The sequence below is a fragment of the Aphelocoma coerulescens genome, chromosome 23 (assembly GCF_041296385.1).
Source record: "Aphelocoma coerulescens isolate FSJ_1873_10779 chromosome 23, UR_Acoe_1.0, whole genome shotgun sequence".
Classification (NCBI taxonomy): Eukaryota; Metazoa; Chordata; class Aves; order Passeriformes; family Corvidae; genus Aphelocoma; species Aphelocoma coerulescens.
This window is the reverse complement of record NC_091036.1, coordinates 7,756,175-7,781,043: the sequence shown is the minus strand read 5'-3', so window position 1 is coordinate 7,781,043 and position 24,869 is coordinate 7,756,175. Positions and strand designations below refer to the sequence as shown.

Genomic DNA, 24,869 nt, shown 5'->3' with positions numbered 1-24,869 from the left:
CTTCCACACACCCCATCCGCTGATGGACCCACGATTTCCTTTAGTCTTTTATTTACACTTTATTGCTCTTGTTTTTGCACTGGCAAAGCGCTGCTGGAGAGCACAGAAATCCTTCAGATCTCGGCTGGCAGCAGAGCTCTGCCTAATCATAGTCATTATCTGGAAGCAGGTAATGGGCATCTTTCCCATGTTAATTTGAAAACAGAATCAGCGAGAGCAGGACACCGGGGACGGAGCATGTTCCCAGCACCAGCCACTCCCTTTGGATGATTTTTGGGTGGCTTCCGTGGATGTTGGGGTGTGGGTTTGGGATGGGGGAACACAGAAAAGCAGGCAGAACCACGTGCCAAGCCTCGTGGCTCAATAAATCAGCCAGGAAAGGGGCTGCTGGCCGGAATCCCGCATGGATGGAGCCTGTCCTTGCTGCCACAGCAATAAAATCTCCCGGCCTTGTTTTTTTGGTGGCGAGGAGGATGATGGTGGCTCTCCCTCCTCCCTGCGCCACCGTCAGAACTTGCCCCCGTGGCTGGGTCCTTCGCTAACAAGGACTTGTCCCTTTTATCCCCAGCGGCAGGAGGGGATGGGGATGGAGGTGAGAGGCGAGGATTTCTCCCGGGGCCGGGAGGGGAAGGCTGGGTGGCGTTGGAGTTTCGTTTGCTGAGATACCATTAACGAGTGAGCAAAGGTTGCGGAGTCTCCATGGAGACAAGACAGCAAGAGAAGGGAGCGGGTGTGCGCTGGGTGAGAGCTGATTAGTAAATGTCAGCGGCACAGCCACTGCCCGCGCCACGCTGGCGCGGGGACGCGCCGGGCACCCGCACATCGGGCACCTCCTGTGCACCCCGGACACCTCCTGTGCGTCCCGGGCATCCCGGGCACCTCCTGTGCGTCCCGGGCATCCCGGGCACCTCCTGTGCATCCCGGACATCCCGGGCATCCCACGCATCCTGTCCGTCCTGTGTGCCCGTCGCATCACGGGCACCCCGGGTATCCCATGCACCCCTTCCATCCCGTGGGCTCCACTGCATCCGGGTGTCCCGTGCGTCCCATGTGTCCCTGCAGCCCAGGCACCCTGGGCAGCCCATCCACCCCGTGTGCATCATTTCACCCTGGTTATTCCGTGCATCCCAGGCACCCCGTGCACCCCACGTATCCTGTGCATCCCAGGTATCCTGTGCATCCCATGCATCCCGGGTATCCTGTGCATCCCAGCTCCCCTGCCCATCCTGTGAGCCCTATTCCACCCCGGCTATCCCACATGTCCTTGTGCATCCCAGGTCCATGAGAATCAGGGATGCAGGAGAAGCCTGGGTGCATGTTCCCAAAGCATCCTCACAGCTCTGGTGCTGACAGCCCTGGCTCCTTTCCCACAGGGAGCAGGGATGCAGCTGTGCCTGCTGGGATAGGGGCAGTTGGCCAGCGAAGAGACATCCGAGGCTTCAACAAGCTGCCATCTCCTCCCTCCCGTGGAGAACGTCCCCTTTCCCAGTCCCTGGATCACGCAGAGAGAGGATGAGGCTGGACCTGCTGGATCCCACCTGGTTTTCAGCAGCATCCAAGCCCAGGCTGAGGGAATCAGGGTTGGGATGAGGCACTGATTTGTGCCAGGGTCTGTCTGAGGTTATCAAGGGCTTGGACACGGCTGGAGCCCACCTGGGAGGGCAATGGGAGGCAGGAGCAGTATGGCTGCCCTTCCCCATCCCCTGGAGCATCATTTACCTCCAGCAGAACGCAGGAAAGCACCTGGCAGGCGAGAGCACCAGGGAAAAAAGTGTCGGGGGGCACGACGGCGGGGAGGGGGGGCTGGATCCTGCAGTTTAGCAGGTTTTATTCAGCAGCTATAAACAGAGCAGGAGAGATAAAGGTTGCAGTGCAGATACAGATTAGGAAGGTCCCTTGAGGCTGTGACACCTTGAGATAGAGGCAGATCTTCTTCAAGGGAAGGGCTCGCTGGCAGCTTGGAAAACATGGAGCTGAGCGGCCTCCAGCAGCACCTCAGCCCCTGGTCTGCACCCACAGGTGAGAACTGGGGGTGCTAGGGCAGGATGCGGGTACTGGGGCAGTGTCCCATGTACCCCATCCATCCCGTGTGCCCCACTGCATCCTGGGCACCCTGGACATTCCGTGTGTCCTATGAATCCCAGGCGCCATGTGGATCCCATATGTCCTTTGCCTCTCAGGTACCCCATGCACCCCATGTGCCTGTGCATCCCAGGCCCTGGGCACCCCATCCATCCCATGTGTCCCATTTCATCCTGCCAGGATGCAGCACAGGGCAGCAAGCAGCACCAGAAGTGCTGACCATCCTACAGAGGTGGGACTCATGACGGAAAGTGATGCAAAAAACAGGCAAGAAATGGCTGCTTCAACATGCTTGTGTGTCCATCTCTCCCAGGAGGATCAGGAGGGATGGCAGTGCTGGCAGAGAGACCCCTGGAGCAGGCACAGGCTGTGTCACGGGGCAGAGGAGGCACGGCCATGAGGGACAGGCACGGCTCACACCGGAGTGACCCTGGGACGCTGGCTCCGCCATCACGGCTCCGACATGGATTTGTGTGCTGCCTGGCGGGAGCGCCGGTGATTTACTCCCTGTGGTTTGGTTTAAAGCAGGAGCACAGAGCAGGGAAGAGATGGATGTCTGTGCCAGTGGCCTTCATCCCTCTTCCCCCTCAAGCCCACAGGTTTGGTTTGATCATCAGGCAGGGAGGGAGGATTTAATATCCAAGTGCACCAGCAGAAACATGGAATGCCATGTGGTGGAATTTCTCATCAGATCTCTGCTCCTGCAGTCTCTGGAGGGCATTAGCATCACCCTGGCCCTGCCAAGAACCAGGATGAGTTGCAGGATGCTGGCCCCATCCCTGGGAAGTGTTCAATGCCACACTGGACAGGGCTTTCAGCAACCTGGTCTGATCAAAGGTGTCGCTGCCCATGAGTTTTAAGATGAGCTTTAAGATCCCTTCCAACCCAAGGGATTCCAGGACTCTGCTTCTACGCTGCGCTGAGGCCGGGCAGGAAACAGGGCTTTTCCGAATCCTGGGGTGACCCCCACGTGCTGCGATGTCCCTGTGGGATTGGGATGCAGGACAGTGCCCACCCAGCAGGGCCTGTCCCCGTGTCCCCAACAGCCCTATTCGTTACTCCAGGCTCCTTTAATCCCTGACTCCATTCCCAGCCGCATCAAGCCACGGGGAGAAACCCAGGTGGGAGCCAAAGTCAGCATCACCCGGCTGATTCCAGCGGCCATGGCCCCTGCGTGGCCAGCCAGGAGGGCGGGGGGCTATCCCCATGGCCCAGCTCCGGGGACCCCCGTGATGGGAACCTGGTTTGGGGGCTGGGGACGCCCCCCTCACCAGGGGGCTGGAGGTGGACGGGGGCTGGGGGTCCTGGGAGTTGCGGCAGGACTGGCAGCGGCCAAGCTCCGGTCCCGCTGGCCAGCCCAACACTGTCCCTGTCACCGCACCTCCTGCCCCACTGCCACCCCCCATCCCTCCACCCTTTCTCCTGCAGTCCTGTCCCCTAACTGCCCACCCCACACGCCTTGTCCCACAACTCCCACCCCCGACCCCGAACCACAGACCCCGCCCCGCCCTGGTTTGACACCCCCGCTCCCCCAGGTGGAACTTTCCTCGCAGGGCGGGAGACCATAGAGGCGAAAGGCAACACCAAAGCGGAGCTCTCCGGGGGAGGTGCGGAAGTGACAGAGACCCCTTTCCTCCAATGCCGTTTGGAAGAATATCAAGCTTTGTCTTTCATAGACAAAAAAACCCAATAATTTAAGATGTCGGAATTGTGATCGGTGGCGCGGTTCTCCCCTTTGCCCCTGCAATCTGTCCCCAGACTGGCCAGGGTTCCCCCCGTCTATCTCCCGCCATGGTACTCTCCTCCCTGTTTACTCTCTTTGCGCGGCCGGCTTGGGTGCGGTTCTTCCGCTGCGCCAGGTTCGTACGAAAGCGGCGTAGGCCGGCTTTGATGGACAGAGAGCCGCAGCCAATAGCGCGGCAGCATCTCCGGGCGGACCGCCAATGGCGCGGCGGCCGGGGGGAGGCGGGGCGAGGGCCCGTCGGGGCAGGGAGGGGGAGTCGTGGAATGGCGGACGGGCGGGCCGGCCCGCCCTGGTGATAGTGAGTCCAGGGGCCCGGAGGGGACAGCTGCGGACAGGGTGAGTGCGAGAGGGGCGAGCGGGCCTCCCCAGCCCCCCCGGGCCGTCTCTTCCCGGGGGAAAGAGGCGGAGGCGCTGGAGTGGGCCGCAAGGCCCTTGCCAAATAGTGAGCTCTTAGGTTGAGGCGGGTGGTGTTTCCTGCCACATAGTGAGACAGAGCTACTGCGGTCCTGGGAGGGGGTTTTCGGGGGGTCTGTCCCGGTCTGGGACTCCCTCCCCGGGCTGACACTTCCGCAGCCCTTCCCGGGGGCCGCGGTTTGGTGCGGGGTGTGTGCCCGGGCCGGGCTGGCCTGTGGGGAATTGGGGCGGGCTGCCCGGGGGTGCTCAGAGCCCCGTGCTGGGTGAAGGAAATGTCGCCTGCGGGGCTCTCCCGAGGCCTGGCCGGTGTGTGCTGTGCTGGGGTTGTCACAGAGGTCTGGCATAGCGGGGAACGCTTGGGCACTCAGGAGACAAGGGGGTGGTGCATGGTCCCTTTTAGGGGGGAGCAGTGGGGCTCTGCTGGGGGAGCAGAGGGGGTCCCTCCCTTTCCCGGCATTTGCTGCCTGAGTTTGACATTGGGACTTGTGAAAACGTGTCTGTGTCCGTGTCCAAAGTGTGTCCGGGTGGGAGCTGGGGGCCCTCATTGAAGGAAACTTCTCCCTCCTGCCTGTCTTCTAGCCCCACTCCTGGGTGCACCCCTCGATCTGTCTGGGAACACTTTAAGTTGTGTGTGTCACCCCCTTGGCTCTGAACCATCCACAGCACGTAAAATCTAAAACTACTCGGTGTGACCCCCCTGTGGGTGCTGTAGCGTACTTTGGGAATTTTTTTTTTTTCCCCTGTGAAAAGGCTTGGGATACGGTTGGATAGTTTGGTTTAGTGCACTGACCTCCTGGTGGCCTCAGACCACACTTCTTCTAGACAAGAAATAAGTTATTAGGGAATGTCCTTGTGGTTGTACCTCACCAGCATTTAGGTTAGTGTTGGGGTTACTTTGGGAGACACGTAGTCTGGAGAAAGGTAAGGAATGCAGCTTCTCCCTGTTAGCTATCACTTGACCTCAAGGACGTCCCTGTGGTAGGATTTTTTATTTCCCTGACAGAGTTTCACATTTGGCATTGCTGTTTTGCTTTCTTCAGTAGCAACAACAGAATTGGGCACCTCTCCATGGGTCAGAGTACTGGTGGGGCTGAGGGATGTGCTAATGCTGGAAATTCAGCACTAGGAAACACTGAAAGTCTTAAATCTTTCAGCACTGCAGATTCTGGTGGACATGAAATTCTATTAATAATGATTAAAAAATCTTCTGTTAAATACATCAGCTGCAGGCAGAGTCATAATTGATGGAGCCCTCTGTAACCCTCACACTTTTGTGTCTTTCCTGAAGACTCATGAGAGGGAGAAGTTGAAATGAAAAGATGTTGGAAGCCAAATGAGGGGTAGGGATGTGCTTCCCTGAGACAAAACTGATGCAAAAATGTTGCTTTTATAGAATCATGGAATGGTTTGGATTGGAAGGGACCTTAAAAACTATCTCATTCCACCCCTGCCATGGGCAGAGGCACCTTCCACAGACCTGGGAAGTCCCACTTTATGGGAAGTACCGAGTCTTGCACACTCAGTCACATGAGGAAGGGCAGTAGTTATGTTTTCCACCCATTTTCAATATCTGCAGAATCAGTTGCTGCTAAACACTGCAGGAATTCAAAAGGCTGCGTTGCGACACTTTTCGTTCCGATTTGTCCCTTACTGACCTTGAATGGGTTTTGCCATAGAAACCGACTCATAGTTTAATCCCAGACTGAGTTAAAAACAAACCAGAGCCAGTATCTCCCCACAAGAGCACAGTCCAGGGAGTGACTCTCGCATCCAGAGCCAGGCAGGAGCGCTATCCCAGCAGTGGGGCAGAGCACGCCAGGCACAAAGTTCTGTGCACTTTGGGGGTTTTATTTCTTTTTAAGGAATGTGCTTCAAAACATGAAGTTTGAGTGACAGAGCGTGACCTGAGCTTGCAAGAGCCGCCTGACACTGATCCTGGCTCAAGCTGCAGTTGTCACTGTTATTCCTGGGTGTGTTGGTGATGGTGGGATCAGACTTCCTGGGATTTACCGTCCAAAGCCTTGATTTCTGCATGATTTAAAGCCTGGAGCTTTAAAGCAGCTCCCTTGTAGCCCACCTGAGATGAGGTGAAGCTTTTTAAGTGTGGATTGTAAGAGGATAAACTTCCAGGGGTGAACTCAATAAACTTTTCCCTAAACTATGTATTTTCCACTGGTTTTAAAAACAACGGTGATTTTTTTTTGTCTTGTCTGGTAACGAGATCAAAAAGTAAATGTCCCAAATTCCATTATTTTAATTTAAAGAAATAAAACCTTTCTGATGGCTCATGCCGGTATAAAACTGGTTTCCCTATGACTAATGTGACACACCACACAGAAATGGTGTATTTTTGTGAGTTACAACTCAGAAGGTATTTGCAGACGGTGATTCATGACAAGGAATACAACCCTTCTGATCAGTCCCAACCCAGTTTCTCAGCGTGCTTTGAATATATCTCATTCTTCAGGGCTGGTCTAGGAAAAGTTGATTTCATTCACCAAGGTTAGATAATTGCGGCATGTGGGTGGAGGGGTTAAAACTTCAGTGATTGCCTCATGTGCATAAAGTTACAGCAACAAATCCCTCTCCTGGGTTTATTTTTTTATATTTTTGTGGTGATAGAAGAACAAAGGTTGGTAGGATTAATGTTTTTTAAAAAATCAGGTTTTCTTTGACAGATTGTAATAAAGAAGATTTCAGCAAGTGTTAAGACTTGGCTTTAATCCTTCTAGATAGTTTCTCTCTGTGGGTTTTCTGGACTCAAAATATTTAATAAATTTAAATGCAAGGTTTGGGGTTTGCCTCTGCTTGCTTTGGTGATAGTACTGAGCCCTTGGTCATTCAGCTGAGCAAAATACGTTGCTCGTGAGTCAGTCACAAACCAGGAAAGGGATTGAATAGCGATTGTGTTTGCATGTGCTGTGGATAAAGTTCCTGCTGTCCTCATACAGAATGGGACACCAGGAAAAAACACTGCCAAAAGCTCCTTCTGAGGGTTCCAACAGCCACAACGGGCCCTGTCCGGTGGCTCAGCTCTGCCCTTGCTCCTTTGTACAGTTTCTACAGCAAATGCACAGGAAACAACCCAAAACTGACACACTGTGAAAACTCAGGAAGGCAAAATGCAGCTATTTTCCCAGACTGTCTTCTGGTGTGTTACTGTTTTCAACAACACTCTGGCTGAAATGGGATCTGTAGTAAGAAATTTGTGTATTTGAGTGTTTATTCTCACTGTGCAAGGATAAATATTTGTGAGATCAGGGCCTTAGTTACCGCAGATTAACATTTATTTAAATACTTTAGGTATTTATAAACACAGGATTAAAAAAAGGCGTGTGGCAATGGCTTCTGGGTAATAAGCAAATGACTGCTCAGAACAGAACCACCCTGGTGGCATTTACTTCCTTTTGTATTTTTGCAACTCTGTGTAATAAAACGACGTGTTGGTTCTTTTTTGAGGAGGGGAGGCAGATCAAGCTTCACTGTGAAGGGAGTGCTTGGTAGAAGGTGGTCAGATTCAGGCCTAATTCTCATTTATATGGCATTTCTTTTTCCATCTGAAGGTTTGCAGGATATTTTTTTCCCTGCCTGGAAGGCAGTAGGAGGGGAGGTCCCTTCCCAGAGGAACTTAAATGTGGACTTCCACATTATTTTCTCGAGCAAGCAGCATGAGCTGTTAATCACATTCTCTCCATCCCAGCTCCTTCCCCACAGTAATGGGCCTGGGAAATAGTTTGTCTAGATCCTACCCTAATTCCTGAAATTGCGGGAAAGCTCTCTGGTGTTAGGTTGCTACTGGAGAAGTGGTGGAGCTCAGATATCTCAAGTATGCATCTGCCAGGGGCTTTGATGAAGGAATTTAAAGCACCAGGAAGCTCGATGGGTCTCTCACAAATGGGTCAGTGGTGACCTGCTCTGTTCTTTCAGTGCCTTCTGTGTCAACTCCTCTTCCACTGCAGTATCCCAGACTCTTTTTGGGGAGAAGTGGTGCTTTAAGGGATGCTGTGATGCTGACAGAGGAAGGCAGGAGATGCCTGTGAGGCAGCAGCAGTTGGCATAGCTTCTTGAGGGCTGGAAGTTCTGCCCAGGAGGCTGTTGCTGTGTCACTGCTTCAGGTGAGCTGTTCCCAGGTCACTGGTGACTTGTTTGTGAGGTTTGGGTTCTCCTGCATTACTGTTGGAAGCAGTGCACAGTCCAGAATGGGTCAGACACAGAGCTGGCCACTAAATCTGGTTTGTTCTCACTGCTGCTGTAAATCAAACCTAAACCATGAGTTACTAGTTTGGTTTATACTGAAAGTGCTCCATAAGAACTGAGCGCTTCTCTTGTGTTTGATCATAGAACCCAGAACAGTTTGGGTTGGAAGGGACCTTAAAGCTCATCTCGTTCCACCTCTGTGCCATGGGCAGGGACAGCTTCCATAGACCAGGTTGCTCCAAGTCCCATCCAACCTGGCCTTGAAGATGCAAGCCTTCTGCTCAGAAGGGGCTTGTTTTATATGAAGGGTGAGGAGTTTATTTGAACAACTCCTTTGTGAAGCAAAGCCACACACAGATTTGAGATTAAAATCCCCTAATTTTGAAGTGAATGGCATAAAAGGAAGCGTCATTTCACCTAACATGATAAATATGGGATTTGCTGCCCCAGGATCTCATGGATGCATTGTTCAGATGAGTTCAGGAACTGATCAGCGCAATCCATGAAGGACAGTTAAATGATAGTGTTTGTTTCCACATGGTCTTAGGGTGCAATGGGGTGCTGCAGCATGGAAAAGCAGGGAGAACTCTTGCTCTGTGCTTGCGTTGTTCCCATGCTCTTCTCTTGCTGCATCTGGTACCTGGCCGTGATGGAGAGAGTACATGGGGTATCTGGAAGCTGGATGATCCAGTGTGGCTGTCCCTCTAAGTCCTGCGATTTGTCTTCTTTATTCACTGATGTTCCCAATGATGTTCCAGAGCGACCTGCCTCTTCCAAGCCTCCATTTCTCCCCGCTCATCAAACTGGGCTAATGACTCTGACCTTTTGTTTGTAAAGCAAAAGGAAAAGGATCAACAAAATACTGGAGCTTATTTACTATCATTACTGAAATGATGAGCAGTGCCACTTTGCAGCACTTCAAAGAGGCTGTGCTCGTAAGATGCTGGAAATCCCTTGAGAGAGAAAATGTTTCAGATGGAAAAAGAGGAGGGGGAGTATTCTTCACATTCTCCTCTCCAAAGTGTACTCTCCTGCAAGGCATGGAGGCACTATCCCCCTCCAGCCCTCTCCTCTCCCAACTGGGCACTTTAAAATAGTGCTGACAAAATTTGCTAGTTTCGGTAAACGCCAGACTTGCTGGTGTCACTGCTCCAAGTTCTGCATAAATTGTTCCCATGCCGTGGAGTTGTGCAAAGTACTCTTGTTGACCTATTGTATTACCACTAATAAGATTGAATGTGGTTTTAATTTCTCATTTCCTCTTTCTCTGGATGCCCTTTTCCTACTACTTAGAGTCTTACTTCAGGTCTCTCTATAGCAAAAGTCTCTTTCTGTCGCTCAAAGAATGAACGATGCTTTGCTTTCAGAGCGCTCCGCACTGGAGGGCTTTAAGTGGCATTCAGAGGAGGCTATCAGCCTCAATATCAGATGTATTGGTGTGGCTGCAGTTCATGCATGGAGTGCAAAAAATGGGATTTAATTGGGAGGGAGGGGGAATAGTGGCCTTGGCTGAATGGATGGGTGAAAGTTCCCCGACCACCCCTTAGCCCAGCAAATAGTTGGTTGAGTGCTTGCCAGAGCGGAAGCAAGTTCCCTTTCAGGCACCCTGCCTTTGTCACTGTAAGAAAAAGCACACACGCACTCATATGGGTTTGGCCTTGCAGCTGCAAAAAAAAACCCAACCAGGCGAGAGAGAACCATGCACACACCCAGATCCTGTTCTTTCAATACCAGCAGCTGCAGAGCCGGTGCTTTGCTGGAGGAAAGCATAGAGCTATAAACACAGCTTGTGGAAAACCTTTACCTTCTGTCTAGGGCAGCATGAAATCACTGGCCGCTTCCCTTCTGCAAGCTAAATTAAAAACGGCTGTAATTAACTTACACAAAATAGCCTTTTGGTTGCTATTGAGAATTCAATATTGTATCAAGGAGGTTACATCTAGGGGCTGGCTTCACATGAGAGATTTCCATAAAGCAGCTTATTGTAGACCTTGTGGTAAGCTTGGCTAGAAAGGTCTGCATCTTTAGCATCCCTGATACGGTCTAATCTCTCTTTTCCCAAAAAGATCAGTTCAATAAAGTGATGATTCTCCCTCAACGCTGGTACCTGGTGTACTGCATGCAGCTCTGGGCCCCCAACACAAGAAGGATATGGAGCTGCTGGAGAAAGTCCGGAGGAGACCATGGAGATGCTCTGAGGGCTGGAGCCCCTCTGCTCTGGGGACAGGCTGGGAGAACTGAGGATGTTCACCTGGACAAGAGAAGGTTTCAGGGAGACCTCAGAGCCCCTTCCAGTGCCTAAAGAGGCTCCAAGAAAACTGGAGAGGGACTTCAGACAAGGGCCTGGAGGACAGTACAGCAGGGAATGGCTTCAAACTGAAAGAGCAGGTTTAGGTTAGATTTTGGGAAGAAACCCTTTGCTGTGAGGGTGGTGATGCCCTGGCACAGGCTGCCCAGAGCAGTTGTGGCTGCCCCTTCCCTGGAAGTGTCCAAGGCCAGGTTGGATGGGGTTTGGAGCAGCCTGGGATGGTGGAAGGTGTCCCTGCCCATGGCAGGGGGTGGAACAAGTTGGTCTTTAAGACCCTTTTCAAGCTCAACCATTCTGGGGTTTTATGGTTTCAAACACCCTGAAATAGTTTTGGATGGTCCACAGCCTGGAGTTTGCACTGGAGATTACATAAGGTGAGATCACTGCTGGGCTCAGAACATGCAAAATGGAAACAACTGCAGTTTAAACTGAATATTTTTCTGCCTGTCCCAAGGAGATTTCACAGGCATCTGTCACCACAGCCAAGCTGAAACCTGACCCTGCTCTGTCAGACCAGGGGGGCTGATTGAAACAGTGGGGCCTTGCTGGAGTCTACTGGAAGGTTGTTCTGCTGGCTGCAGGGATGGAGAAAGTGAGTCCAGGGATTGTCATGCTGTTGAGCAAAACCAGAGGACTGCTCCTCGCAGCTTCCTGCAGCTCTGCCTGCAAATCCCAAATGGCAGCCTGGGATCCTGTGCCGTGCCTGTGCATTGCACAGATGGCTTGTGCACACACAGACCCTGCATTCAGCATTTCTGTGGGGTCACCTCACTGGACACTGCCACAGAAGAGCTGGGTAATCCCAGATTTGGAGCAGGCCCCTTCTCCCCCAGCCCTGGTTCCTCTTCCCATCCTTGAACAGGACAAACCATCGGTGTAGGGAAGGAGAACTACCTGGAAAATCCCAGATATGTGGTGGCTTTTGGTACTGGTGTGGTGGGATCCTTCCTGTTCTCCCGAGTTCACAGTAGTGCCCATCTTGCTGGGCTCCTGAGATCCCAAAAGCATAATCAGGCTCTTCACATGGCATCGTGTTTATATATTTATTTTTTCCCTCCACAATGGAAAGCCTGTGTATTATTTTGACTTTATTAAGATGCTGTTTATAAACCATTTTGATTTAGATGCTCAAGGCCGTTCTCTAGGTTTTTTGTGACCGAAATCCCAGCAGATACAACACTTCTGGAAAACATCAGGGAGCCACTGTCCTTTTTTTTTTCCCTCTCCCCTCATGTCAAAGGTTGACTTAAAATATTAATGCTGCAAAGATTCATTTAAGATATTAAAACTGTTCAGGCAAGAATACATGTACATATTGTAATTACTTCCTTTTTCTTACAATTAAAGTAATTGGATTATATTTAATGAGCTATTTACATTTAATAATTAAGAAAAGACTTATCTTTCCAGTATTCCCCAAGTGCAGCAGAAGGGTGGGGGCACTCAGAGCTGTGATATAATTATCTAGGCGTGAGTTGAAACTGAAAGAGCAGTTGAGCTCTATAGAAAACACTTGGAACTGGTTTGTTCCTACTCTTTCATTAATCAAAATAGTTTAGTGTGTGGCAAAGAAGGGAAGGCTGAGCTTAGCTGCAAATGAGACAGAGTTTATCTGCTGAAAAGGAAGGTTAAAATATGCTCGAACTTAACGAATAAGTCATTTAGGGGGAAAAAAGCACACCCTCTCTTTCCATATTAATTACCGAGCACTGCCCAGGAATGAGAATGTGCTGCTGTATTGTGAGTTGGGCTTTGTTAGTGCAACAGGCACAAGCCTTTCCTCTGGCTGGGGAGGCTGGTGGGAAGCAGAGGAAGCAAAGCCGCTGTGCTCATTAGCAGGAATTCAGGCCGGGATTGAGGGAGGCAGCGCCGTTCGGTTCAGCAGCCAGGCTGGGCTTCTGCTCAGGCATTCCCGCAGCCAGGGGCTCCTGCAGGACCTCCGCAGGGAGCTGTGGGAAGGGGCACTGCTTGCCTTCCCACCTACACTGTGTCTCTTCTAGTCAAAACCCTTTGAAGTGAATTCGGCGCTGTTACAGGCTTTGAGGCTTGGAAAATTCTGCCCCTCTGTCACGTCCTGGTGACCTGCAGTGCTGCCTCCAGCTATGGGGTGCTCAGCACAGGAAGGACATGGACCTGTTGAAGCAAGTCCAGAGATGCTCTGAGGGCTGGAGCCCCTCTGCTCTGGGGACAGGCTGGGAGAGCTGGGGATGTCCATCCTGGAGAAGGCCCCAGGGAGACCTTAGGCACTCCAGTGCCTAAAGGGGCTCCAAGAGAGCTGAAGAGGGACTTTGGGCCAGGGAGAATGGCTTCCCACTGTCAGAGGACAGGGATAGATGGGATATTGGGAAGGAATTCTTCCCTGTGAGGGTGGTGATGCCCTGGCACAGGGTGCCCAGAGCAGCTGTGGCTGCCCCATCCCTGGAAGTGTCCAAGGCCAGGTTGGACAGGGCTTGGAGCAACCTGGGATGGTGGAAGGTGTCCCTGCTATGGCAGAGGGTGGAACGAGATGGTTTTTAAGGTCCTTTCCAGCCCAAACCGTTCTAGGATTGTGGGATTCTAGGACTGAAACCTGCCCAGACCTCTCCCCACGTACTCCTGAAATGTTTTGGAATCTGTTGTGGGTTTTCAATACCCAAGGACACCAAAGCTACCTGTTGATTGACGGTCGTGATGCCACTCTGTGTTGTCACTGACCTTGTATCCTTGCCCAAATTATTCCCAGGTTTAGTAGAGAGCATTCTGCTCCCTTTGCTGCTTCTGTTTCCTAGGAAGCAACAAAGCCAGAGCTCTTGTGGTGCTGAAGGAGCCCTGCCTCTCTCTCCTGATGTATACCCTCACAGCAAAGACCTTGAAACCTTTCTGTTCTGGAGCTTTAATTCCTGTTTAATCAATAGTTCTGTATTCTGAGAATCAAATCCCTGTGACAGCTCTCTTTAATTGAGCTAAACTGCCTTTCTCTTGTCACATCTCTTCTAGAGTTTTATTTAAATGCATTTGTTCTGCCTGTATCCTAGTCAGGTATTGATAGGAACACCAGGTGACCCTCTTTGTTTAACTTGTTTTTCAGCTAAATGAATGGAAACATTAATTAGTGCAATGGTTTGTTTTTTAGGAATTAAAAAAATAAAAGTCTAGGTCAACCTGCTGTCTCTATTAGCACTCCAGCAGAAGCCAGGAGGATCTGTATGTTCCCCATTAGTGATACCCCCATCCTTCCACCCCCAGCCTGATTTCTGACAACAGCTCTGATCGAGTCCCTCTCCAGGAGAGCAGCCTGGTATTTATTCCAGCAAGATCATCTTCAGCAAAGCTGATAACAAAAAGTTTAAAAGGAAGAGCCAAATTTTCAGTCACACCTGTGCAATCCCCTTGAGGGCAGTAAATGATGATGATAATGCATGAGCCAGACAAAAAAAAATGCGCAGAAAATGGCTTTCTGAGCCTCTTTTGCATTTTTCAGAGCCAGCAGACTGGAGGGGGGGGGGGAAGGCAGGGGAGAAAAAAAAAGGAGTATTTTTACTGTGGGATTGGAGCGGGCTGGATGCTTGTTGTCTCAAGGACTCCGCACTGTACAGTCCTCGTTATGCTGCAGGATCAGGGCTGACATTCCCAGTGTCAGAACATCACTGTGGAAAAGGGCAGTGCTGCTCTTACCCCACGTTATTGCCCAAACAGCCTCTTTTGTAATGCTGGCAGGTCGGGCCTGCAAAGTTCTCCACTTGGTGATTGAAGTGCGTTATTAATACACAGAGGGCTTGTGGATGTGGGTTTTTGTAATCGGCTGAGTGTGTTCTCCCAAAGGTCCTGGATTTTCAGTAGACCCTGGTTCAGGAGAGCTTTTGTGTGAGGGTAGGTGAAAACACAGCCTGTGCTTCCCATCCCACCAGCTGCTGAGAGATGGTGGGCAGTGTTTTCCCCTGCGCCCAGGGGGGTTTTACCCGTCCGTCTCCCCTGTGGTTTTTTGGGAGAATAGACCACTGTGAAAGGAAGCAGCCCTGCAGCTGCCCTTCACTGCTGACTCCTGCTCAGCTGCTGGCAGGCTGGGCTGGTAATGACAGATGAGCCTGTGACGCGTTTTTGGGAATGAATACTTGTTACAGCTGGCGGGATGGAGTAGTTTGTGGCATCACATGGCAGTTTTCTCTATAATTTCGCTCCCTATTGCTCGGATGCAGCACTGATTGCTGGGTCTCTCTCCGAGCGTGGAACTGGAGCATTTCTGATTGCCGCATCCCACTTCTCTGTGGCTGCATTGTGAGCTTGGATATAGCCCTGAGCACTCAGCAGAGCCTTATGCTGATTTTTTTTTTTTCCCCTCAGTTCTCCCTCTGTGTGTGTGTGTGGCTGCTGCTTCCCTTTCTGCAAGTCTTTTGGGGTTACATAAAAGCCAGTCTCTTTCTGGCCATTACAGCTACATGGGGGAGTAGTTACTGCTGAGAGAAGCTTGAAATTTGAAGCAGAGTTGTCACAGACATTAGAAAGAACAGTCGGTCTGCGTTGGCAAGCGACTGAGTTAAGTCTTATTTCATACTGATGGGAATTTCAGATCTGATTATCTCCTTTTCCCCCTCATTCCCAAACCTGCTGGTGTGTCTAATCCCCCGATAGGCACTCCTAGAGACGGCTCTCCAAAGCGCTTAGCTGAAGGCTTGGTCTCCTTGACTATTTGTGTCCAGGCAGAGGATTTTGTAAGCCCTGCCGAGGGCAGGGTGGTTGGTAACCCTGACGTACTTGGAAATCAAGCCTAAATTCCCTTTCCTTCCCCAAAAAAAGCGCTCTGCCCTCCTTAGGTGCTTTGTGCTACACCAGACACTGTGACAGATGATCTCACTGCTGGGGTCCAGATTTATTTGCAGATGGTCCCTGATCTAAGAGGTTGTGTGTCACATTGAGCAGGGAATTACCCAGGTGACTCCCAGTAACGCTATGCTAACTGGTCAAATACCAGTGAGGAGAACCTTGCCAGATCTCTCCCTCCAACTCACCTGTTATTTACAGCTCTTTGTGTGCGTTGCATCCGCAGGGCTCGCCTTGGAGTCCTGCCTGCCTTCTCTGCACCACCACGGTGACTGTGCTATCTGCCTGCTCTACAAAAAAAATCCCAAAAACCAGGTCTGGTTCCTCTCTTGCTGTGCAGTGCTGTTTTCTGCTCTGCTCCAAACCGCTTGTTAAGGAGTATTTGCTCCGAGTTGCTGTTTTCAGTCGACAGAACTCGCCTTGGAAAGCAACTACTCAATCCTAAAGCATCCCTGTATTGCTTCTCAATAGTTGTAATCAAAGTCTGTCTCCTTTATTGTTCCTAACAATTGTTCAATTTTACTGTGCCAGCCCTATTTATTAAAAATAGTCAATAAGACGCAGCTTTGTGCAGGGGGTTTATGGACTGGCAGTTCTTGTTTGAAACAAACCAATTGCACTTGATTCTAATCCAGAACTGGGATTCCTGAGTGATCTGCTGCAGCAGAGCTCATGGGGAGAGCGGTCGATGGCTTGCTGAGAAGAAATCTTGGAGCAGCACGCTTATCTTGGATTTACCTTGGCTTTGCTTAAAGTGCTGGATTCGGAAAGGCAAGAATTTCAAGTCACACGTTTTTCCCCCTTTTTGAGCCTGTGTTGGGCCACGCTTGTTCCCCAGTGCCCAAGAGTATTTACAGAACTAATTGCCAAAGTCAGAATCCTCTTAAAAACTGGTGAGCAGGACGTTCAAGGTGAGAGCTTATTGTGGCGGGAGCAGGGTGTTGGATCAGCAGCCATGGGAAGAAGCTCCACGCATGGATCCTGCTTTCTTGGAAAAAACATGAGGTGTCCAAGACCACGATCTGCGCAGTGAGAAAGGATGAGAGTTGTTGGGAAGGATGGTGGGGAGCAAAACCCTGGTGAATCCTGGAAACAAGGTGCCAGTTGTGGCTGGAAGATCAGTAGGAATGTAGGAGCAGTGAGTTCAGCTTCCAGGGCTTTTTTGTGCTCAGCAAACTTTTTTCTGGGCTGGAGCAGGCCAGGGCTCGGCAGCGCCTGCGTAAGCATTTTGGGAGAGGGAAATTATGAGGAATCCTGGCAATGCCCAGCTGGAGGTGGGGCAGCAAGGGGAAAGGAGCTGCGGGGTGAAGCTGGGCTTTTCAGATGGTTTGGCTTTTAGTCACTGCCATCACAACAAGGCTTGGAGCTTTCTGTGATTTAAGTCATGACTTGGAGGCTTCAGAGAAAGTGCTTGGGAGCAGGTAGGAAGGGTCTGGTTCAAGTGGGAGAGGAAAATCATTTGTTTCCTCGTTTTTAAGAAGGTGTGAAGCACAGTGGTTGGGAGGATGAGCCTTTTAAATGTGGATTGATGCAGCAGGGTTTGTGGATTTTCCTTATGGCTCTCCCAGCCAGCAGAGATCACTGAACTTCTTTCCTTGCACTGTGTTTCAGTTTGATGCCTTTCTTTGTTTTCCATATTCATTAGAAATCTGTTGCAGAGTTTTCTGTTTCTAGAGGCAGTTTCCTTTTACTTCTAACATACTTGATCTCCTCTCCTGTTACACAGGAATCAGGGCAGGTCCTCTGTGCCCATGTCATTCTTGCAGCTTCTTTAAAAACAGTGTTTGCACCCCAAAACTCTACTCCTGAAACAAATCTAATCTCCAGCATTCATAAGCAAATGGAAACGCTTATCTTTGCCCCAAAGATAAGGATTTTCGGCCTTGCAATTCATTTAAGTTGCATCTGAATGGTAGGATTTAGTTATAATATATGGTCTGCAGTCATTGTGTGACAGTGACTAATGCCTGATGACCAGGCTGGCCAGCCGGGGTGGAATTCTGCTGTGCTGTCATGCCCTGAGCACAGAAAGTGAAGCGGTTCTGGATGGCCCGTGCTTGGCACTGTGCTGTCATTCGCCTCCTTAATGACTCTCTTAAAGAATAACAGCACGAGCCTCCCAGAAAGCTTTTTTAGCCCTGTCCCTTCTTTCATTTACTGTGTCCCCTCCCTGCCCCCAGCTCGTGCCTTGCGCTGCCTCCAGTGTTCTGCTTCCTCTTCCTCCTTCACCCTTTGCTCTCATACCTTGTCCCTTCTCCACACCTGATTTTCTGCCCTACCTGACTCCTGCTTTTGAAATACACCACTTATTTTCCAGTCCACACAATTAATCTTTGTCCCACCTACTCACGAGGCATGAAGGTTTTACAGGAGCCCATTAGCTGTTATCTCTATCCCTACCCTCCAAACACTCCAGGAAGAAGCAAGGTCTAACAGTGTTCTTGTGGGGGCATCACCTGCTCTTTTTGCAGGTCCTAGATTTCCTTCATAAAATCTTGAAGCTCCTCGTCCTTCTGCTTGGAAGAGAGGAATTTTTGCTTTAAAATGCCTCTTACCCAAAAGCTGCTGGGAGAGCAGGGTGGTTGTCCACAGCCCATCCTGCCCTAATCATCTCTGATGCTCCACAGGGTTAATTTAATCTCTTAGTTTGCTGGATCCTGGTTGGGTTTAGGGGCAGCAGAGCTGTCCCCGTGGCCTTGGGAAGCGCTGCTGTGGAGATCATGAGGGCAGAACTCTGTGTCTGTAGTGTAGTATGGCCGGGAGGGCAGGGGTGGCTGATGAGCTGGGCTATAAGGGGAGTCTTTTTCTTAGCCTTTATCTCTGCTGTCTTGCACCAGTGCAAATTTCTGCTGTACATGTGCTCTACCTTAGTTTTTCTTTTAAAAAATGCAGTTCTCACCACTACTCTTTGCTTTTACTTTCAAAACATGCTTTGAAGGCAGACACTTTTGGGGTGACTGTATACAGGCACGTATCCAGAGCCTTTTTTGTTGGTATTTGAGCTACTACTCCCATTTTCTGTCCTGTTTTCCCCATCCTTGCAGAGATCAGTGCTACGTGCATTTATCCAACCACGCTACCAATCATCTTGGGGGGTTTTTTTGTCTCCTTTTATACAGTACACTCACATCTCATCCCCCACTTCCAGGCTTATTTTTCCTCTTGCTGTTTTCCTTCTGTCTGTCCTCCACCTTGGAAGGTTTCCAGCCAGGCTGTCCACTCCAGCTCTGCAGATCCCACCGCATGTGCTCCCTGGCCGAGCCCTGGGGAAGCACAGGGGAGAAGCTGGATGCAGGCAGCCTGCAAATGCTGCCTTGTTTATGAGAGCTGCTTGTTGGTGCAGACTGCAGTCTGGGGGGAGCTGGGAAAGTTTGTCTGGCATGAAGCACTAAAGCTGACAAAAGATTGTAGGGCTTGGGCTGGAATCGATAAAACACGGGGTGTTGGGAAGGGAAGGTCAGAGCCCTTCCTTAGTTCACCCTGTTCTTTAAATATCCCCGCAGTTACTGGTGGCTGCAGTGGACACAGGGAAAAACAACACGTACTCGATCCTTGGAGGGTCTTGCTTTTATTTATTTGGACGCAGATCTCACTCCCCTGTTCCATAAGGTCCTCAGTTTTGGGGACCCTTTCCATGCAGCCTGGTCTTGTGGCAGGAGGTTGGAACAGGATGAGCTTTAAGGTCCCTTCCAACCCAAACCATCCTGGCATTCTGAGATGCTGTGAAATCCCTCGTGTCGAGGCGTTGCAAAATGGTAGCAACCTACATCTGCTTGTCTGGGAGATATCCCAGCGCCCGGTGCTGCGGCTCTTGAACTCCTCTGCCTTAATGGGTCAAATTTAGCAATTCAAAATCTGGCTTGTGAGGTAATTAGGAGGGATAATGCCCACTTCTTCCTCTTAACACCCTGATAGAAAAGCATCCAGGAAGGACTCCTGGACCTCAAAGATAAGCTGCCAGCTGCCACAGAGACTATCAAAGGGTGGCTCAAAGTCAAGAGCAAACAGCTGATTTTTTATGGTTCTTGGGTTTTTGCTGGTGGTGACAGGAAGCCATGTTCCCCAAGCTGTTCGCTTCCTGTTTTATTTTTACACCCAGCCCGAGCAGATCCACATGCCTATCACATGGGAGCTGCCTGCTTCTCTTGGGTTGTTCCTCAGCTGACCTAGAAAAGTGATTCTTTCCCCTTATAAATTAATCAAGAACTTGGGATGTATTTGCTTTCATTTAGTCCTAAAGATTTCAGGCATGTATGATGCTCCTTGTAGTGAGCTGGTCACCCAGGTTTCCTTCTCCCTCCTGGAGCTGGACAATCTGGGAGGGAGCTGTTTGATGCTTCAGTGTTTGGGCCTGTTAGTAAAGAGATTTTTTGTTAGTTGGCACTGACCTGCACATAAAAGCATTTTCTGTCCAAAGCATAACTTCCGGACACTTAGGTTTTCTTCAGGTTTTTTATTTTATTAGTTTTTTAAAGAACTGGAAGTTTGTCCTGCCTGTTGTACAATCGAGTCCTGAGTTGTTTCTGAGCACACTCCAGTCCTGCATCCTGATTAGAGTTCCCTCAACCTTAAACTGCTCTAGCACGAAAACAATGGTCCAGTGTAAACCTCATCCCCGGGGGATTTCCCAAGGGAAGAGGGGTGCAGCCTGCAGGATAAGGAACAGTCACCAGAAAGTTTCCTGGTCAGCTGCAAGCGCTTCCTGTTGTTCCAGGAGAGCCCAGTGTGCTGCGCCAGGAGGGAGGCACCACACGTGCTTTGGTGTGCTGGGAGAAGCTGTTTTGTTCTTCCTTTTTTTTTATAATAATATCTCCTGTCTTCATCTTCTCGGTTTAAGCAACTATTGATTGCAAGTTTGAAATGTTTCTGAAGAGGAGCTTGTAAGAGTCATGCCAGGCGCTGTGTGAGCGCAGGAGGCGGGAGCCCTATCCGGGCAGTGGATGGGTGGGAAGGGAACAACGGCTGCGGCGTTGCCAGCAGCGCTGGGAATGTGGGCGAAGATGCGGAGTTCTCCATCTCTGCCTCTGTACCTGGGCTGGTGGGGCTCTGCTGTCACTGCAAGCCAGAGAACAGGAGGATCTTTATTTCTGATGAACCAGTTTTCTCAGGGTGGGGAGGGGGGGAAAGAAGGCTTATAAATAAAGCCATTTGAGAGCAGGAAAAACGAACACCATGGCTCTGGTGTGCCTGGAATTTGCGGTTGAGTAATCCTTTCCTGTTTCTTTTTTGGGTTGTTTTTCATCTTTCAGAACAGTGCCTGAAGCAGGTCCACCATGCCGTTAGTAACGAGGAACATTGAGCCAAGGCACCTGTGCCGTCAGACGTTGCCTAGCGTTCCGAGCGAGCTGGAATGCGTGACCAACATCACCCTGGCAAATGTCATTCGACAGCTGGGCAGCCTGAGTGAGTACCATGGCGAGCCTGCGCGTTGCCCTCAGGAGTCGCTACTGCTCTTTATTTAGCTCCCTTTCTACTCTCGTGTTCCTATTTCTCCCCCATCTGCCTTCCCTGGGTAATGCTAAAATGTTTTCCTAAAGAAATCTGATGCTAATTTCATATCCCTGGTCCCACTGCCTTCCTATCTAAGAGAAAATGGGGAGGGGGGTGTGTGTATGTGTGTGTGTATGTGAGAGGCTGCAGTGAAACTGCAGATGGAAGGATGGAGCACAACTCAGGCTTGTAAAATGGGAGGCTCTCGGAGCAGGCAGGATCTTGTGTCAGAGAACGTGCCTGTAATTGCATGTGCTACTAAATGGAGCCTGACTCTGTTGAATCTACACCATATCAGTAGTCTTATTTTTAATGGAAGATAATTAAAGCCTCCACGCAGAAGCTCCTGTTTGCCCCTGCTGCTGTTTGTTGCGTTGTGAGACCCAAAGACCCGTCTGAGCCAAATGGTGCCTCCAGAGCGTCGGTGGTTTGGGGCTGCTCACTCAAATGGCAGCATGAGCTGAAGCGATGCCTGGCTCAGCTCTCCAGTGGGCTGACCCGTAGCCTTGGAAAAGCTGGAGGGAAAACACAGGCCTACATGCCATAGGAGAAACGAAGAGTTAATTGTGGTCTCTCCGGGATGACTCCATACTCTGTTGAAATGCTCTGGGTTCTGATTAACCACCTTTGTCCTTGAATCGAGACTTTGATAATCAAATTAATCTATTGTTTAGCTTCTCTGGGGTGTTTGCAAGCCCTTCTGCTTGCTCTGCAAAGCAAGCCCTTGTCTTCCGCCATGTGGCAGGCAAAGTTTGGGTGCAGCCTCTTTCCAGCAGTGCAAACCATGGCTGTCACTGAAATCTGGGCCCGTGTTTGCTGCCAGTCGGTGTCACATTCTGTTGGGTTGGAGAAATGTCACTGCACAGGCGAAACCAGGCTCTCTGCTCGCGTTCAACTGGCCCTTGTTGTTCATTTGTTAGGTCTGGTAGCCAAGATGGTTGTGGAGAGTGAGTGAAATCCATCTCGTGCATGTGAAATGGTGAGGAAGGAGGCAGTAAAGCTGTGCAAAGCCCCGCTGCAGAGAAAGCTCATCCCTGTTCAGAGACACGCTGTGGGTTAGTGTGACAGCCCTGGCCAGATCCCACAGGTTTAGACCTTCTTTGCACAGATATTCAAAGCTTCTCTGTTTCTGAAGCGCTGGGAGCCAAATTGCAGCCTGGTTTTTTCCTTGGGAAGGTACCCTGGGAGCTGGGATGTGGGGATGGGAAGATGGGAGCTGCTGGACCAGTCACAGGTACCTGGAGGGGAAACTGAGGAGATGAGCCTCCTGCTGACACATGGTGTGAGAGGAGAGCAAGGCAGATGGGAAGGAAATGCTGAGCACCATCCACTTCCCCAGGGTCAGCAGTATTTTAAATAAAGCAATGTTTAGGCTACGCTCGCACCCAAATGACCAAACTCCTGCCCCCCACCCTTTCCTCTCTCCTCCGAGAAACAAATTCACTCTCTTCTTGTACCTTGACTAGTACAGGAACGTAGAGCAGGTTCAGTAGGCTGTGACAGCCATGTCAAGTGAATAATCAGCCATGCCTGGTGCACCACAGTCTCTTTACAAAGATGCAAACATAAATCTTGTCAAACTTTCATATTCCAGTGAGTTTACCCTTCGTTACTATCGCAGCTGGGAGCACTTTGTATAAGTCGACTGCACGGTTTTGTGTGATTTTATAGAATCCACAAGCTAAAGATGGAAGGACCTATTAAATCATGCCGTCTGTCTTCCTGACAGTGCATGACAAAGATAATTCTGATTGTAAGCTGCACTTTTGCAGTCAAAGTAACTAAACTAAAAAATTAATCTCTGTCTTACCCCATCTAAAAGTGTTCATGAAGCACAGGCGACGTGAGATGCTGGGTGATAACTCCAGCTGCACTTACACAAGCAAGGGAACACCGACCATCCCTTCTTCTCCCTCCAGGGCCAAAACCAATACAGAAAGTGCTGTTAGATAGTGTTTTATACTTGAAATATACTTTGCATACCAAAGACTTAATTTTTCCCCTAGTGCTTGTTGCACTTCCTGGTGAAATTCAGAAATGTTTTTCACTTCTTGTGAAAGTAGAAACGAAATTGCAACTTTTCTTTTTTTGAGCTGTTGCTGGAAGGTTTTGCATTTTCCCACAGATAAATTTTTGCTCTCTATGGTCAAATAGGAGAGCTGATGTGTGCTGATGTTGAACATGGAGAGTGCTTCATGAAACATGAGCTACGTGGCCCTTAGGTTTCCAAACATAAAATCCTTCTCATGAGTTTGAGTTTGTTAATTGAGCATATGTGGAGTCTGCATTGTCTGGGAGGGTAGAAGGAAGAGGTCAGTTGAAGTTAACCTTCAGCATTTGCTTTCTACAAACACTTGGACCTGGCATTGCCACTAAAAGGGGTGGAGAAGGTTGAATTTTAACCTGGCTCGTTCACCGTGCTTGGCAGTGTAAGGAGATCTCCTGGGAGCAGGAACAAGGAGCTGATATGTCAGGTTAGATAGCTGGGAGTGTTTGTGCAGCTGGGCTTTGGGGATGCCCTCGCCCTGCCTTGTGCAAGGGGCACTTTGTCTCTCTGATGGGACTCTGCAGACAGCCACGTTTTCCAAAATTGCTGTTGAAATTAGATTTCCAACTGGTTTTTCTTTCCTGAATGTCGGAGAGGATCTTTAGGAGTAACAGATTCCAGAACAAACTGTTGACCATATGATGATGCACTTCAAAACCAGACTGCTTATTGGGAGCAGCCTTGTACTCAGCAGCCGTGGCTGGAAATGTTTCCCATCAGTGGGAACACCACGAGCCCATGTCTGTGGTTGGTGCCAAGTCTGCTCTGCGCTGTCCTCGGCGTGGCTGGGGCTCCCTGACTTGGTTTGTGCCTGGGAGCAGAACAAAAAGACAGGACTCATTGAAAGTTCTTGGATTTCTTCCAAGTTTCCCACCTCTGTCTACCTGTGGCCATCTCTTGTTGCACTGTAGGCTTTAAACTCCTAAGGACGGGGCATGATTTTGTTACTCCTGTAACTGGTGCAGCTCCTGGTCTGAGCCCCAGGCGCTCTCGTGGCCCAAACCATGGATGGTGCTTGTCATAGCAACCCACTGGGTAGTCCAGGCTTATTCGAGAGGGAATTCGAGAGGGACTGAGAAGTTCCCTTTTGGTTTTGATTTAGAATCAATGTGAATGCATCGATTTTTCAGACAGTGCCACCTGAAGGAACAGCAGGGTCAGTGCTGTCAGCTGTGGTTACAGCTCCAGCTTTGGGATCCAGGACTGGGTCTGCTCTCTACTTCCAGAGTGCTTTAAGCTTGTAAAGATGTGCCAGCTCCCCTGGAGGCAGGCCTGCTGGAGACTGGGAGCCTTTGAGATTCTCCAGAGCAATAAAAATCTAACTGTATTTCCTTGTCTAATAAACAGAACAGCAGAGAATCTTAAAGGACCTTCAGATCCATCCACATTCAGACCAGTGTTGTGTTGTCAGTCCTTTTTAGTTCGTTTTAGTTTAGTTTTAATTGACTTTAAAGTATGTCTCAATTGTTTCCTTATTGCTTGAAGTTCCCTTGGAAATGTCAGGTTTTGGTGGAACAAAGCGTTTTCTTCCTGGATGTTAAACTCAACCCTGACAAACTTGAAGAGTGGTTCTTTCTTCTCTTTCTCTCTTTCTCTCTTTCTCTCTTTCTCTCTTTCTCTCTTTCTCTCTTCTCCTTTCTCTTCTCTCTTTCTCTCTTTCTCTCTTTCTCTCTCTTTCTCTCTTTCTCTCTTTCTCTCTTCTCTCTTTCTCTCTTTCCTCTCTTTCTCTCTCTTTCTCTCTTTCTCTCTTTCTCTCTTTCTCTCTTTCTCTCTTTCTTTCTTCAAGAAAA

The 24,869-nt window shown here is 49.9% G+C and overlaps 1 protein-coding gene across 2 annotated transcripts in view; it reads left to right on the top strand.

Moving 5' to 3' along the window:
* The first annotated feature begins 4,072 nt into the window (after positions 1-4,072).
* The window catches only part of WASF2 (WASP family member 2), a 32,429-nt gene continuing 11,632 nt past the window's right edge, over positions 4,073-24,869 (top strand). Inside the window, exons 1-2 of one of the 2 annotated variants that reach the window (XM_069035942.1) lie at positions 4,073-4,162; positions 20,797-20,945. In XM_069035942.1, the coding sequence (XP_068892043.1) occupies positions 20,816-20,945 (130 nt within the window). In that variant the 5' untranslated portion in view covers positions 4,073-4,162; positions 20,797-20,815. Of the gene's footprint in view, positions 4,163-20,791; positions 20,946-24,869 lie in introns of both variants that reach the window. The other variant, XM_069035941.1, reaches the window with a different exon arrangement.